General features: G+C 51.3%; 1 protein-coding gene across 5 annotated transcripts in view; it reads left to right on the top strand.

Annotated features, from left to right (window-relative positions):
• Kif21b (kinesin family member 21B) overlaps positions 1–12,521 on the top strand; it is a 47,122-nt gene extending 34,601 nt beyond the window's left edge. For 2 of the 5 annotated variants that reach the window (XM_028773824.1, XM_028773823.1), the window contains exons 28-35: positions 1,613–1,651; positions 3,664–3,800; positions 4,513–4,693; positions 5,736–5,900; positions 6,181–6,298; positions 6,782–6,952; positions 7,412–7,611; positions 8,632–12,521. In XM_028773824.1, coding sequence (XP_028629657.1) covers positions 1,613–1,651; positions 3,664–3,800; positions 4,513–4,693; positions 5,736–5,900; positions 6,181–6,298; positions 6,782–6,952; positions 7,412–7,611; positions 8,632–8,686 — 1,066 coding nt within the window. In that variant the 3' untranslated portion in view covers positions 8,687–12,521. Of the gene's footprint in view, positions 1–1,612; positions 1,652–3,663; positions 3,801–4,512; positions 4,694–4,884; positions 4,995–5,735; positions 5,901–6,180; positions 6,299–6,781; positions 6,953–7,411; positions 7,612–8,631 lie in introns of those variants that run through there. The other 3 variants (XM_028773826.1, XM_028773825.1, XM_028773827.1) reach the window with 2 other exon arrangements.
• Positions 12,522–16,938: the final 4,417 nt, after the last annotated feature.

Raw genomic sequence — 16,938 nt, 5'->3', positions numbered from 1 at the left:
GCTATGCTACAGTTGCTACAGGGTACTCAGCTGTACTCACAGCTCCCATTGCTATGCTGTAGTTGCTATGGGGTACTCAGCTGTACTCACAGCTCCCGTTGCTATGCTACAGTTGCTATGGGGTCATTCTGTTCACAACCATCCCTATATTCAGAAAGTGCTTAACATTGCTCTGCAATCTGCTGTACATGCATAATTCCATTTAAACTGTCAGTCAGCCCAAGGATTGTCTGTCCTTCCCGGTTTCCATAAGAATATGGTCCAAAGCAGAGCCCAAGAGCTCTTGCATAGAAAGTGGCCCAGAATCTGGGGCTGCTGACTCTTAACTAGCTAACTCTGGCAGTGGGACTTTGCCTTGGGGCAAACCCCATCATTCCTGATTTCACCTCTGTGCTCCCCCAAGCCCACTGTGACCATCTTCAGTTCTGTAGGACCCCAAAGGACACTTTCTTTTTCCCCTAAAAGCTTTCCTTCCATGAGGAGGAATGGCGTTGAGACCTTCGGGGGAGTCTAAATTGTAGACTGCTTACTTACTGTACATGATACATGCTCTGCCCAGCCTCACACATAAGTATTCCCTTGTGGCTCGAAATGCTGCTCCCTAGATGATAAGATCATGAAGGCAGACACAGAAGGTCAGCATCTGGGACACTGTCCTTTCTCCAGATTGCCTCAGTTCAACTCCTACTGAAGGAGCCGTGGACATGTCTGGCCTTCCTTATCACAATACATATCTCTCCCTCAGTGCCATGCAATTGACTCGACTGGTCACTTTGTTTATTATTTATTTCTTTATTTTGTTTTGAAACAGGGTCTTGCCATGTGTTTAGACTATCAAACCCTTAGTCTTCTGCTTTAGCCTCCTGGGTGCTAGGATTACAGGCATGTGCCACTACATCTGGCTTAAACTTGTCTTTTTTGTCTCTTCCTTCCTTCCTTCCTTCCTTCCTTCCTTCCTTCCTTCCTTCCTTCTTCCTTCCTTCCTTCCTTTCTTCCTTCTTTCCTCCCTTCTACCTTCCTTCTTTCTTTTTTTCTTTCTTTCTTCCTTTCCTTCCTTTTCCCAAGAATTGGGCTAGGATCCTGCCCATCCTAGCCTGATCTTGAGGCTTTGGTCCTATCCACTGGTCCATTCTGGGGACCCATATGCAGCAGAGTTAGCTTCTAGAGATAGTCGCAGTGAGGGAAAAGAGCTGTGGGGCCTCCTTGTGACCTTGGGCAGGCTTGAGCATTGCTGGGATGATACAGTCGGCACCAGCTTATGCAGTGTGGGCCAACCAGAGAGCTTGGAACTAGCAAAGAGACCTAGAACCATCCTACTAAGAGTGGGCTGGCCTCCCACACCTCCTGTGGCTCCCTCCCCACCCTTACCCTGCTAGCTGAGAGACTCCCTGGTGGTCTGCTGCTGGGGGACTCTCCCAGCTCCCAGGCCGGTTTGTCCCCACCCCAACCCCACCACTGTCCTCGAAGGCCTTTCTTCCTCTGCCTCTCTCTGCCTTCCCTGAAGAGAATAACCGCCCTCTGACCTCCCTGCGCTGTTGCTGCCGCTGCTCCCGCCATTCCTATGTGTGTTTTCCTCTCTCCCCTAATCCAGCTAATTTTCTGCCCTTCCCAGGTCTGATGACAGCGACTCCTCTTTGTCGGAGGTCCTGAGGTACACACAGAATGTCTCTCGTGTTTGACTCCCCTTCCACTCTCTTCTTTTTCTCTTTGCCCCATGCTACACCAGCCCTCCTGCCTGTTCGCCTGTCCTCCGCATGCAGCCCCTCCTCTCCTAGCCCCTGCCTCTTCCATATCCGTCTCCCTCCTGAGATCTCTTCTCACCCCATGGTTCCTCCCTCTCATGGTGACCCCATGGCCTCAGACTACTGCAATGCCTGTCTAGAGCTAAGGGCTTGTCATGGGGGAGGGTGCAGTTGCTTGTGGCTAGCCCTGTTCTCTTCACCCTCCTGCCCTGGGCAAGGTGGGGAGGGACATGGAAGCCTGGGTTGGGATGGAGTTGAAGCAGAGCTTTGCAGAGCAAGAGGTACCATGAGGACCGTGTCAGCCTGCTAGTTTTTTATTGAGTGTCACTGGCTGTGGTGGCTGTGCTTGCAGTTCTTGTAAATTAGCTTGTGTTTATGGTTGAATCTTGCAAACTTAAGCTCCAAGGGAAGCAGTGCCCTTGCTTATATCTCTTAGCATGCAGTTTGTGGGTGTCTCCTCCCCAGCCCATGGGACAGCCAGAGGCTGGTCCCTCAAACCTATTGAGCACAGATAACCCACAGCAAGGGGTAAGACTTGGGACCCTGGCAGCAGAAGGCTTTCTTCTAAAGGCCAAGAGCGCTCTCTAGTTCTGCACGCATGCTCTCTGCTTACCTTGTTCTGCCCCATGGTTAGCACATTGATTCATCTTCCTGTGCAGTGAGGCCTTGCCAGCAGCTGTTACCTATAACACGCCAGCCTCTTCAGAGAGTAGGCTCCTTAACGATACGTTTTCATGGTGATCTTGGCCTAATTCAGCCTAAACTGACATCACGAGCAAAGGCAGCTCAGGGAGTTACTTCCACATGTGTTTATCTGGCAAATAGGCATGCCTGACTAGCATTCCGGTGTTGCACCAGCCATGAGCAAGCCTGCCAGGCTGTATAACATAGCCACAAGTGGGATCTCAGCCATCTGGTAAACCCCCAGGCACTGCGCTCCTGTCAGCAACAGCGCTTTGGACCAGCTTGAATATGGTTTTAGGTGTAACCTGGCTGGGTCTCACCCAAAACCTTCCTGAGAAAGACAAAGTCATCCCCAGAACCCCAAGAGGTAGATATACCTAAACCCTCACACTGACTTGGCTTTATTCGTCTACTCATGGAGTGCCGTGCAGAACAAGCAGGTGCCATTCTGAGTCCAGGCAGGCTAGTTCCAGACAGACCCAAGCATCCCAGCCCCAAGCCTCGCTGTGGTCCCCTAAGGTTATCTATCCCTTTGAGGTTTTGGAGGGGGACGTTATTTGTTGGTTGGTTTGTGTTTGATAAGGTTTTCATATATTGTCAGGCTGGCCTTGAGTGCTTTTTGTAGACCAATCTGGCGTCAAATTCACAGCAATCCTCCTACTTAAGCCTACAAAGTGCTGGAATAACAGTGCTGGTTTATCCTTTTGTAAGTGATAGGCACAGGTTTGACTATGCTGGTCCAACTTGGGGCTCTGTATAGATGTCCATCTGCCTCACTGTTAGAAGGTACCAGCTCCAGAATGCTGACTGGCAATGAAGTATGGAGAGGGTGACGGCCTGGACATCTTTCCCATTCTCTTTCCCTTCCCCCATTTTTGATCACCAAAGAAGCATGCAGGCTGATGGGAACTACAGAGGCCAATTCTAATACTTGGGCATCTACCCTGCCCCACCAGAGATGGCTGCATGCTTATCTCTAGCTTTAAGTCAGGGAGCCTGACTTCCCCACCCTGTTGCTTCCAGCTTGCCTGGCATGGGCTTCTCCTGCAGAGCTAAGGATGGCAGCCACAGCTCTTGCTGGCTCTCAGACATTGGTGACATGTTGCTAGCAGCCTCAGAATCTCTCATGATTCATTGTCCCTCTCAGCACAGACCCCTCTCTTCCATGTGCTTCAGTCAGCCTGGCCCCGGTCTCCTTGGCTGACTGGCACATCCTCTCTCCCTCTTTCTTGGGAAGGGGCATCATCACCCCCATTGGTGGAGCAAAGGGAGCACGGACGGCCCCGCTGCAGTGTGTCTCCATGGCCGAGGGCCACACCAAGCCCATCCTCTGTCTGGATGCCACCGATGAGTTGCTTTTCACGGGATCCAAAGGTTCGTGGAGACTTGAGGGGCCAGTGGGGTTAGGCTCAGAGTTCACACACCCAACACACCCCTGGCTGAGCCTTCCCTCTCATGTGATCCTGTTGGCTCTACCACTACACTCCTCCAGGCTACATTTCTAGAAGCTTCTCTGAAGTTCCAACATCTCAACTCTCTAAAACCATTACTTCCTCCCTAATATTACTCAACATCCATGTCATCTCTGCAGCTGCATACAGGCAGTTCCTCTGGTCTCAGCAACAGAAGTTTATTGTCCTACAACCAGGTCACAACAAAAAAGTTAAAGCTTTGACCAGAAGAAAGAACAAGTTTGTATCAGACATACATAGTAGGAAACCTGTGTATGCATATGTGAATATATATGCATATATATATATATATATATATATATATATATATATATATAGAGAGAGAGAGAGAGAGAGATACATACACACACACATTTATACACACAGAGATGAGGTGTTAGCTACCAACTGAGATATGATTGATTGGTTCCAAGTTTTTTCATGTTTTCTTGATCCTTGGTCATTTAATAAGCAGTGGATTTATAGGAAATCTATTTCAGCCTAGGACACCTTACAGTGATCAGAGAACTCACCATTATTTAAAGACCTCAGCCCTTTCTTGGTCTCCTGAGTTTTTATGAGACTACACATGTGTGCATGCTTCTCCCTCAGACTTGTTTCCCTGTCTCTGGCAGACCGTAGCTGCAAGATGTGGAACCTGGTGACAGGGCAGGAGATTGCAGCTCTCAAAGGCCACCCCAACAATGTGGTTTCTATCAAATACTGCAGCCACTCGGGGCTGGTGTTCTCTGTGTCCAGCTCCTACATCAAAGTGTGGGACATCCGGGACTCAGCCAAGTGCATTCGGACACTCACGTAAGCATACCGCTACTTGAGAACAATGCTTCCCTGCTTAGGGCACCACTAAACACACCACAGCCTGATTGGGTGGGCACAAGGGTCCTTGCTAGCCCATAGACTTGCTTTGACTCCAGGGGAGGCAAAGTGGCTTGGGGGACAGTTTCTGAACAGCAAGTTAGTGAGCCTTTGGCCTACCTTTGTCTCAGTCCTTCAAGCTCCACCATTTGAGATGGACTGCATAGGTCACAAGGAATCCAAAAGACCAGCAGATGGCAGCAGCCTCCAAAGCCAGGCTAGGACCTGCCTCACAGATGCGCCACCCAGCATGGTCCTGCCTGTAAGGACACAAACCCTCCAGAAGTCAGGTTTTGTCCTTATGTGTACACTCTAAATCACAAATTGTTTAGTTTGATAATTGGAAAACAGACACAGAGGATATTTAGGGCCCTGAACTTGTTCTGTATAATGCAGTAGTCACAGATAATGTCACGCATTTGACTGAACCTACAGAATATAACACCCAGAATGAGCCCCACTGTACGCAATGAACTTGGGTGGTGATGTATCCGTTATAGGTCCGCCTGCTGTAGCCCAGGCTGTGCTGTAGGGTGGTGACAATGGGGGGGCTGCACACGCTGGGAAAGAAAGAGGTACATAGGGAAACTCCACCTTCCACTGAGTTTTGCTATAAGACTAAAGCTGTCCTTATTGATACATCTATTTATTTAAATGAAGTTTAGGGGCGGAGGTGAGGAAATGAGGGCTCAGAGAAAAGAAGTTAAGTGATTTCAACATGAACCAGCCAGCTTCAGAGCCTGTCCCTGGACTCTTTACAGTCTACTCAAGCCTACCCACGCACACCAACAGGTCATAGAGACATGCTGGATTGAGTGTAGGGGGACATGCTTCTAGGGGAAGCTGTTCTGCCCAGATAGGGAAGGAGACTTCCTAGAAGAAGTGGCTTCTCTGAACTGGTCTAAGTGAAGTTTATTTGTTTCCTGGCCTTTATAGATAGATTCTTCTGACCTCTGGCTTTGCTTTATTTCCCTCTGGGTAGGTCCTCAGGCCAGGTGATCTCAGGAGATGCCTGCATAGCCACATCCACCCGTGCCATCACCAGTGCCCAGGGGGAGCATCAGATCAACCAGATGGCCCTCAGCCCCTCAGGCAACATGCTATATGTTGCCTCTGGCAATGCCGTCCGCATCTGGGAGCTCAACAGGTCAGTGAAATATCTGGAGAAGAGGCCCAGGGAAGGTCCACAGGCCTCTGCATGGGGTGGCCCACTCCAGGGTGGGAAGGACCCCAACTGTGCCTCCAGTCTCCCACTCTGTGAACCTGTTCCTTGCCTCTGAAAATCTTGGTCCTTGATCTTGCTTTGAAGGGGAGACAGAGTAGACTGGCCAGGTCTGTCTATTCCAGATCAGATTCCCTTCAGTCCCTTGATCCAATGTAAGTGCCCTCCGACCTACTATCCCTGCCTGGGCCTCTCCCCGCTGCAGGTTCCAGCCCATTGGCAAACTGACCGGCCACATTGGCCCAGTGATGTGCCTGACGGTCACCCAGACTTCAAACCAGCATGACCTCGTGGTGACAGGCTCCAAGGACCATTATGTGAAGGTACCTACAACTGCCTTGACCTAAGCTGTGGCCACCTCTGCTCAGAGGCCTGAATGGTGCTGTTTACTGAGAAGGCCTGAATGGTGCTGTTTACTGGGAACACATAAAAGCCAGTGAGACTTCTGGGAACTGCTGCTGAAGAGGGCGTCTTGGAGACGATAGGAAGATGTATGTAGATAGAACTATTCTGTAAACAGCGAAAAATAACAAGCTCAGTGTGTGAGGGATGCAGGTAGAGCCTCTGAATGGGAGCTGACGCGACCGTGAACATAATAAACAGGGGGAAGTACAAAGTACACAGAACCCAGTGATGTGGTTTGCTCTCTGTGGATATGGCTGGACACTTGGTGGCCAGAAAGTAGAAAGAAGCAAATAAACAGAGACGGAGGTAGTGGGACTACAGCAGTATTCTTCCAACAGTTCTCCAGACCTGTCCCATCGATCATGTCCCTGTCTGAGCTCTCTGCCCCTCCTCGTCTGCAGATGTTCCAGCTGGGCGACTGTGTGACAGGCACCATTGGCCCTACCCACAACTTTGAGCCCCCTCACTATGACGGTATCGAGTGCCTGGCCATCCAAGGAGACATACTGTTCAGTGGCTCCAGAGACAATGGCATCAAGAAGTGGGACCTGGAACAGCAGGAGCTCATTCAGGTTTGGGGAAGGAAGCAGAGGAATGTGCCGGGTCAAGGCTCCAGGCAGACCTTAGCAGAGCCCCTCCAAGACTGCCTGCTGTCTACCCTCGGCCCTGCTGTCCACACATCCCTCTCCCTGCAGCCTGTGGGAACTCCACTGAGACCCTTGCACCCAGTTCTTTATGGGAGCTCTTGGCTTTAGCCTAGCTCTCCTGTGGTCTGAAGATTTCTCCAGCAGCACAGATTCAGATGCTCGGATGTGGGAACTGGGGAGAAGAACCCATCTGGGCTTTTGAATCCCCTCAGCCTGGCTCCTGGGAATGGTAGAGTCTGTCTGCATGATAACCAGAGCTGCCCGGAGCCAGGCGGCATCCCTTCACTGCTAACGGGGTGTGGGTGTGGGGGTTGTGCTGTTCCTGCGGCTCTGGGGCAGGCCCTCTCCCTTCCCTACATCTTATCAGCCCTGACCCTTCCACAGCAAATCCCCAATGCTCACAAGGACTGGGTGTGCGCCCTGGCCTTTGTACCCGGCCGACCCATGATGCTGAGTGCCTGCCGGGCAGGCTTCATCAAGGTCTGGAATGTGGACAACTTCACGCCCATTGGTGAGATCAAGGGCCACGACAGCCCCATCAATGCCATCTGCACCAACAGCAAGCACATCTTCACGGCCTCCAGGTAGGTGCTAGGCAGAGAAAGCCACTTTGCTCCCCTCCTAGGGTGACTGGGTTGACAACTGGCTCAGGGCTCTGCAGCTGTCCCCACACACAGATCCGGTTCACAGAGCAGTACCCCACCTAGCACTTCTCTCTATACCTACTGCTCATCTTCACTGAGCACTAAGCACCCAGTGTTCTGGATGCTGCAATAGGCAGGGGATCAGGGAGCCACTGGGCCCCAGGCTAGAATTTGCCCCTGCAGCAATCCCAATCACTCTTGCCTGGGCACAGGAGCTAAGGACTGCCCTGCCACCCCACACCTCTGCCCAGGTGCAGGCAGTGCCAGGCCCTCTATCCCAGGGACACTACTCAGCTGGGTTTCTTCTTTTCTCTCCTTGTTCCCACCATGTTCCTTCTCTCCCCTCCCATCTCTTCCTACCTCTTTTCTCTGCCTCTCTACCTCTCCTCCCTCCCCCAAATAGTGACTGCCGGGTAAAGCTGTGGAATTACGTCCCTGGACTCACCCCCTGCCTTCCTCGACGAGTCCTGGCCATAAAGGGCCGCGCCACCACCCTGCCCTGACCCTCCCCCTTCCACTCTCACTCTTCCCCTCTTGCCTTTTCCTGTCTTTCCCCACCTCGATCTGAGCTGCTTCTTCACGGTATGAGACTGTTTTACTCTTAACTTCCTTACTTCACGCCCTGCTTGGCCCCGCAGATCGCCCTCCCGAACCCTCTTGCAAGCATGAGCAGTGGGCCAGAACCCTAGGTGGCAGAGAGCAGAGGGGAGGCATTCAGGCCTGGACAAAACAAAACGGGAAAGTCCAGGACACCAGTCTTGCAGGGTCTTGGAGACCATGGCCAGGGGCTTCCCCTTGCCCAGTACCCTTTCCTGTGAGGTCCCCACTGGTCCTAAGCAGTATTTGCCTTAGCCCGGCCATATGTGAGGGAGGTGGGAAATCTGCCCAACCTTGACTTTTGGGGGCAACCAGCCGGGCTCCACATCCACAGCTGAGCGGCCTTTCTCTGTCCTCCCCCAGTGACCTGACAGTGAAGTTCTGGAGCATGCGGAGGCTACCAGCAGCCCACCCTTGAAGTTAGGACTGAAGGTGGCCAGACCCGGCAGCCTACCCAGCTTGGAAAGGAAGCTGTGGTCCGACCTTACCAGACCAGCCAGGTTCACCGAGGACATAGGGTGTGGCTCTTCTCTTGCTCTGCTTCCTCCATCACCCTCTCTGTCCCTCCCCTGCCTCCTGAGAAAGGAGAGGCCGAGGAGGGAGACAAGCTGTGAAGCCAAAGGGCATGATTCCCGCGCCGCCTGCACTTGTTCCCTGCCTTCCTCTCAATCGGCCACTTGGTCTCTGGCTGAGCCAGCCCTACCCATCTCCCATGTGCTCAGCCTTGGTTGAGACTGAGGGAGAAGCAGGGAGAAGCCCCCATCTATCTTCCAGTGAGCTAGCCCCACCTCCGGAGCCGCTGCACCTGCCTCTGAGCCCACAAAGGTAGTTCTCAGGTAACCATGGAAACCAGATGTAAGCAGCTGAGTCCTGCAGCTGACCCTAAACCCTACAGCCACCCACAGCCAATCTCAGTGGGGCCCAGTCACTCCTTGAAGTTCTCCTCTGCTGGGATCTCAGTGGAGCTGCTTAAACAGTTCCTTTGGGGAGAAGGTCAGCAGTACTGCAGTCATTTAATGCATTGATTTTTACTTTTGTGTTCTGCTGTTTGCCTCCTGGAAACTGACTTGAAGTTTCTTCCCATTCTTCCCTCCGCCCCTGGCGGGGGGGTGGGGGGGCTCTTCTCTCTGGCGCTCCGGGGCCCTCCCTCTGCTTGCTCTGCAGACGAGGGAAGCCTTCTCCATCCTTTGCAGCTCTGATCATTGCCCCAGTCCTGTCCATCCCGGCATACCTTCTAGGATAGACCTCTCTAGGCCGCCTGATGCCACAGTGCCTTTCTCCATCCTGAGGCCTGGCATCATGCTGGGCAGCCTTATGCTAGCCATGCCCACAGCCCACATGTGTCTTCTAACTCTGGACCTTGTGCCCACAGCCCCTGAAGGTCAGAGTGTCCACCCCAACAGCCCAGGATCAAGGAGTCCATGCTCCCAAGAGTCCTGTGTGGTCCAGTGGGATGTAGCTTGCTTGGACTGTCCACTGGGCAGGCTTGGGTAGTGAGGTACCAGGTCCTTTGCCTAATCCCCCAGCCAATTATGTTTCCACCCCCTCAAGGGGACAGGGAGCATCTTCAGCTTCTCTTCCTTTAGTTGTTCCAGAAACAGCCTTAAAACTAGCCTGGGCCAAAGGCCCTCCCTTTTCAATTAGCATGAGGGGGCAGTGTCCTTGCTTCCCCCCTTGGTGCTGTGGGCTCAGCTGCTGGGATGAGGTGAAGTCAGTGTCTAGTGCCCCCTACTGGATCAACTCTGAATTTATAGGACTGGGCCATGAGAGGGGCCAGCTCCATTCCTGCCCTGCCCCCCCCCACTCTCCCTCCCCTGCTTCCCCTGCCCTTAAACTGGTCGACACTTATTCTATTGCTTCACTGGTCTTGTGCATCCTGGTCTCATTCTGGGATCCATGAACCCAAGCTTCATTCAAAGGACGTGGAGAGCTAGCACAGTGCCTCTGCACTTAACCCTTCTCCCTCTAGGGTGAGGACATTGGTCTCTGTCCATACGGCCCTAGGATGGGAGAGTTAGGAGCTGATAAGGCCAGACCCTCTCTTAACCATCCCAGAGCTGTGTCTGAGGCTGAAACTAAGAAGATCGTCCTGCTTATCGTCCCAGCCAGACACAGTGTTGAGTCTGGGTAAGTGGATATTTAGAACGATGCACCAGGAAAGCAGGTCATCTGGAACCTGGACTATCTGCAATGACCAGAAATCCTCCTTCCCCTGCTCATCCTGGGAGAGTTAAGGAACATCCTTAGCACTCAGAAGTGACCACATCTTCTCTTCACCCCTCTCCACCTGACTGGAAAGCCTGGACCTTACACCCTGTAAGAAAACCCAGAACCCGTCTGCATGACTGTTTACAAACTACAGAAACACGTGAGACTTATGTCCCGACCCCACAGGCTGGGCCGCCCCAGCCCGGGGTACCTGTACTGTATAGCTGCAAGGCCAGTTCTTGCACAAAGTGTGTGTGGTCTTACAGCCCCCGCGAGAGGTGCTCACTGGCGTTACCCCTTCTGCCATTTCTGATGGGTCACTACCTCATGGCGGGGCTGCTATGCTGTCCCAGCGAGTGTCATTGACTAAACTTGAAATCAGAGCTCTGAGCTCATCGTCCCCGAGCCATTCTGAGCTGTGTTGTGGGAACGTTGGCGTCCCTGCCCACCCACCCTTTCAGGGATGTCCAAGGCACACAGTCAGGGGCAGGTCCCCAGCTCCACTCATTGCACAAGCACCCTACTTGTTGGAAGCACAAACTGGTTGTGATTTGAGCACAATAGCAGGCCTCTGGGTAGACAGTACGAGCAAACCTGGGCGTAGGAGGTCTTTCCCAGATGGGCTGAGTCTTAGGCTAGACCAGAGCTGCTCGTGTCTGTGGCTGACTCACCATAAACTTCGACTCCTTGTGCCCATCTTAGGACTTGAGACCTAGGCCACATCTGTATGCTGTGGGGGTCCTCCCTAGACCCCCACACCCCAAGCCATTAACAACCAGAGTATAGCTGGTACTGCATCACACTGAGCCTGAAGAGCCTGGACCCAGACTCCCATCTCTTGAGCTAACCCCAACATCCATGCTTCCAAAACTGATTAGCTTCCATCTGGACGGAAAGTATCTACTGTCCCCACTCTCTCAGGCCTTTTCTGTGCACAGTCCTGTGCCAGGACCCGTTCCAGTATTAACCATTTCAGTGTTTGGTCTTGGAGAGACTTGATGCGACAGCAGCCAGCTCATGGAGAAGCTGCCTAGAGCAGCCTTTAGAGACTGCAGAGGGGAGAGAGAATGCAAAGAATGAGAGGCTGACCCAGCGCAACCCTTGATGTGGTCAGAGTGCCACCACAGCTACTGGGAAAGGGACAGATACGGATCTGGGAGTAGCCTCCCACCGTTGCCCCAGCTGCAGGCCTGGGGTTGTCTTAGGCTGTGTGGCTTGAACAAAGAGCAGTTTAAAGCACAAAACCATGTAGAGAAGATGCTGCCTTGCTGGGGGATCCTTGTGCTACCCATTGCGGTGGTAGCACAGGCAGGAAGCTGCTGCAAACAAAGGCAGGACATTACATCTCTGCCCTGCCCTCTCCCAGGTTTTGGAGGCCTCCCCTGGAGTCTGGGCTGGGTGCCTGGGTATGTTTGTATGGGCAGGACCTGCCCTGCAGGAGCAGTGCATTCCTTCCATGTGGCCCAAACCTGCCACATCTGTCCCTTTGTCCTTTCTAACAAGAAACTGCTTGCTGCTGCTCCCTTTGCTGAGCACAGTGGCCAGTGCCCCCTCAGACCTTCCTGAGCCCAGCCCGTCATCTCTTGACTCCCAGGTCTTCACTGCTCCTTGTGTGCAAGAGAAGCTGCAGGGAATGTTCGGGTTCTTTGACATCATTGTTCTGTCCCCTGTGCCCGTCCCTTTGCCCCCTCTCTTCCACCTTCAATCCTGTGTCCTAAAGGCTTTGTCAGAAAGTGGGAAGCCGGTGCTGCCCAGAGTCAGAAAAGACCACTGATGTCTTGGTGCCCTGCCCTGCCCTGACCTGCCCTGCCCTGCTCTGTCACCAGCTTTTATGGCAGTTGCCCCTACCTAGGCTGCAGGGCCTTGTTTGGCTCCTGCGCTTTCCTGTGACGTGGTAGCACAAGGTGTGTATATGTTTTGTACCTCTGCTGATGACTGTACATAGTGTATGAAAGTTATTTAAGCCTCATGCTGTACATTTCTGTTCTGGAAAGCGGATGTGTTTGTTCTAAGAGCTTGTCATAAATAAAACCATTGTCCACAGAGGTGTGGCTAGTGGGCTGTTGACCTGTGGCTGGTGGCTCTTAGGTGTGGGAGGTCGCTCAGGGGTGGGTGTATGAGACTGGCCTTTGTGGCTGTAGCCCCATGGGAGGGCAATACCTTGCACTGAGTTTAGGGTTCCCTGGAGTATGTTCCCTTCTCTCCCAGCCTTCCATGTGGCCTACAGGGCTCAAGGCAAGTAAGTACACAAGCAGTGAACACACACTACCCAGGTCCTGTTCAGGGTGATCTTTGCTAGATCATCACTATTCCTGGTGACAGGTGATGGTCTCTTTATGAAATGAGAACAGTCATGACACGTGAGGGACTCACCAGGACAGAGCTGAGATTTGATCGGCCTACCTCTCCAAAGCCCCCCTCACACACACACTCTCCTTCACTAACAAAGTGCATGCTTTCCCTAGGACATGGGACTCCCTGTGTGTGGCACATATTGGACATATTTTGTTTCCTTGACACTTAAAGAATGAAGACAGAAATGTAAATATCCTGAAAAATTCATTTACAAAACTAGCTCTGGTGTGGCTGTGATTTTATCACTAGATCAGTCCTTTCCAGTCTTTGGAAAGCTGTAGTCTCCACTGCCCTTTGTCATTTTTAGGGCTGGGAATGGAACTCAGAGCTTCACGCATGCTAAGCACAAGGCCTACCACCCATTTGCCCTTCTAGCCCCAACTACATTCCGTTTTGTCATTTATCCATCTCCCTGAACACTCTGTGTCTGGCCCACTTGTTGCTACCATCTGAGGTTAGATGGCTCTGTTTTCTGACTTCTCTATAGCCAGGAAGCCAGGAGCATCTTTTGTTGCTTTGGTTTCCAAGTGGAAAACCAAGTGGCTTCTGAACAGGGGTTCTCCTTATACTGACCCAACAAGCCAGAGCTCCATGCTGGGTGGGGAGGGTTTCCGAAAGAGATTCTGCTACAGCAGAAGAGTAAGTGAGAGGGGATCCTTAGCTACAAAAGGAAGACACTGTGCACAGTCTTGCCCTATGTCCCCAGCCTCTTGGGCAGGGACAGAGCCTCCTGCCTTGGAGAATAGGTTGGCTTCCTACAGATCGTTGATTTTGGCTAGGCAACTGAGTCCCACCCCATGCCAGTCTGCTGCCCCACCCCTGCTCTCCAAAGCTTATGTTTCACACAAGATCCTATTCTACTCCACAGACAGCTGCAGCTCAAGTGACAACTAGGTGTGGCCAACTGCTGCTGGGATGGTCACATAGATGGACATGAGGCAGGAGGGGGCACTTCAACAGTTTCCTCCCTTTGCACCGACTCCTCCCGTCATGTCCCATAGGGTTGTCAACAACAGTTTCTCAAATACAGGTCAGCCTGTGGGGACACCAACACCCTTGGCAAAGGACCCAGAATTAACAAATTCTTAAATGGGGGAGGGGAGCAGAGAGATGAGCAGTGGTCAAGAACACCTACTGTTCTTTCTAATAATTTATTTAAAGCTGGGCATGGTGGCACATGCCTTTAGTTCAAGCACTTGGGAGGCAGAGGCATGTGGATCCCTGAGCTGGAGGCCAGCCTGGTCTACAGAGTGAGTTCCAGGACAGCCAGGGCTACACAGAGAAACCCTGTCTCAAAAAGTAAAGTTTATTTAAAGATTTATTTTTAATTGTGTGTGTGTCTGTCCTACACATATGTGTGCAGGTATGCATGCTTGTGTATGTGTATGCACATGAAGGTCAGAAATTGATACCAAATGTCTTCTTCAATCATGCTCCGCCTTGTTCATGTATGCATTGGTATTTTATTTGTTTTTGATTTCTTGAGACAGGGCCTCACTGTATAGACCAGGCTGACCTCAGACTCACAGAGCTGTACTTGCCTCTGTCTCCCAAGTGCAGAGATTAAAAGCATGTGCCACCACACCTGGCTTCCAATTCACTTTGGAGATAGGTCTCAATGAATTGAGAGCTTGCTGATTCAGCCTGGCCAAAAAGCCCTGGGGATCCTCCTGTCTGTGACCCTGCAGGGCTTGGGTTACATGTATGCACCCCCACACTCTGCTTTCTTCTGTGGGTCCTGAGAGAATGAATCAGATGATCACACTTGCATAGCAGGCACTAGGGGCTGAACCCCTTGTAAGAAGTTGGTGCCATTCACTGCCTAAGCTGGATAGTGCCACAAAGACATAGTTTTCCAAATCCCCCATTTTATACACAGAAGAAATTGAGGCCCAGAGAGACCAATAGAATTAGTCAAAGGGGTAGTAGAAGAGAAGTTTCTAGAATCAATTATTTTATCCCTGTATCTGGATTTGACTAAAGAGAATGGGGTGACATGAGGACACCCAGTCTTGGGGGAGGATTTTTTCCCCAAAACCTGTTGCTAGTTGTTTTGTTTGATTTCATTTTTAATATAAGATATACTATCCTTGTTTATAGCAAGGCATATTTGCTACGGGGTGCTTCTGAGTCTTGGATATTTCTACTTACTTCCATGTATAAAAAGTGTTCCACTCAGAAAGCTTCCTAATGGTAACTGGGCAACTGATGACGAGCCAAGGGGAAATGAGAGACAAGCCTCCAACCAATGCAGTAATAGATTAGTGGGGCCTCTGCTGCCACCTCTGGGCTTGTTTGCAGGCAGGTGAACTTGCAAGATAATGCAAGAAAGGTGTGGGCCTGCGTGGGAGGCCACCCCGGGTTCCTGAAGCCTGTGTGTAGGTGACAGCTGGGAACTTCAAGGCCTGAGCCTGTGATGATAGGCTTGCTTCACAGTGGACAGGACTCCAGCCAAGCCCGAGCATGCTTGCCCATTGAAAGAGCTTGCGTTTGTTCTGGGAGTGGATTGTGTTCCACAAGCTTTTCCCAGTGACTGAAGGTCAGGGTTCTAGACAGAATGGTGAGGTAAGAGGAGCTATGAGAGCCGCAGATGGCCCTGTATGGACCTAGCACACCCCAAGGACTCAGTGCCAGGCAGATCTCAATAAGACTGATTACAACAGGGGCTTGAAAATGAGCAGGCACTGAACGAGTCCTCTTAGCATGCATGGCAGGGGAAAGACACTCTGGCTCTTTGGCAGAACAGTGAATATACTTCTGTTTGGGCAATGCCCAGGGGCAGCCATGGTGCTGTTTTTATAAAACGATCTTACCTATAATGTTGAGGATAATATTTAAAATGGTGGCACCTGATCTGGCTTGTCCTTATGAGGACGCCATGTCTTGCCGCTGCTCATCTCTGACTGCATCTCAGGCTGGCTAGAAGCACCAGCCCTTGGCACCCATGAGATGCCAGCATGGGAGATGGCTCTGCCAATCTACCATGCTGTCTCCACAAAGTTTGGCTGAACCCAAGTAATACCTGCCATCCCAGTAGAATGAAGACTCTTAATACTTAATGGCTATCCAATTGGTACTGCTCAATTAACAAGAGGCCCACACAATCAGTGTTGTTACCCAATACCTAACGTAGATATTACAACTACTTTAGACTGCTAGAGACACACGTACATCCTCAGCCATCTTCTCCTCCCCGGTTCCTCTCTTCCTTCTTCCTCGATCCTCTTCTCTTCTTCCTTCTTCTTCTTCTCCTCTTCCTCCTCCCACATTAGCTCCTCCCCAATCACTCCACTGCAAACAGTAGCAGCAGCAGGAAACCATCCTGCTACACTATAATGGCTAATCACACTCTGTGAGCTCTCTGTCTCTGTCTCTCTGTCTCTGTGTCTCTCTCTGTCTCTCTCTGTCTCTCTCTGTCTCTCTGTCTCTCTGTCTCTGTCTCTCTCTCTCTCTCTCTCTCTCTCTCTCTCTCTCTCTCTCACACACACACACACACACACACAGACACACACACAAAACCTAAACCACTTTTTTGCTTCAACTAGCCAGAAGGGACATTGTTGTCTATCAGCATGAATACTGCCCAGCCACTAGGAGAGTTCAAAACCAGCGTAGACCACATATCAAGACAAGTATCTCAAAATAAAGGCTGGATATTGCAAGACACACCTATAATCCCAGCACTTGGGAGACTGAGGCATGAGAACATAAGTTTGAGGACAGCCTGGGCACATGGCAAGAGCCTGTATAAAAACAAACCAAACAGCTGACTATTACAAATGAATTCTAGATACCTTGTGCATTTAACACTCAGTCTGTACTTGAAGTTGATTCAAAGAAAACCACTTACTCTGACTTTAGGTCACATGGCTGAATGGGAGTGGACACGAAGCAGCAGGACCAGAGAAACCAGCCTGACCCAGATGTTTTCTACATACAAGGCTGCTCGTGACCACAGATTGACATCCATCTCCACAAAAATCATGATTTCTCTTTTTTACTAGCGGAGATCTGCAGGGACACAGCATTTCTAGTACAGGACTCAAGGGCTAGCCTGCTGTCACAGTGTTGATGGTGTGCCTTCGTCTTGGACCCTAGCATACAGGC

Source organism: Grammomys surdaster, unplaced genomic scaffold, assembly GCF_004785775.1.
Source record: "Grammomys surdaster isolate TR1022 unplaced genomic scaffold, NIH_TR_1.0 234, whole genome shotgun sequence".
Lineage (NCBI taxonomy): Eukaryota > Metazoa > Chordata > Mammalia > Rodentia > Muridae > Grammomys > Grammomys surdaster.
The sequence above is the reverse complement of the archived record's forward strand: the minus strand, read 5'-3'. Positions and strand labels throughout refer to the sequence as shown.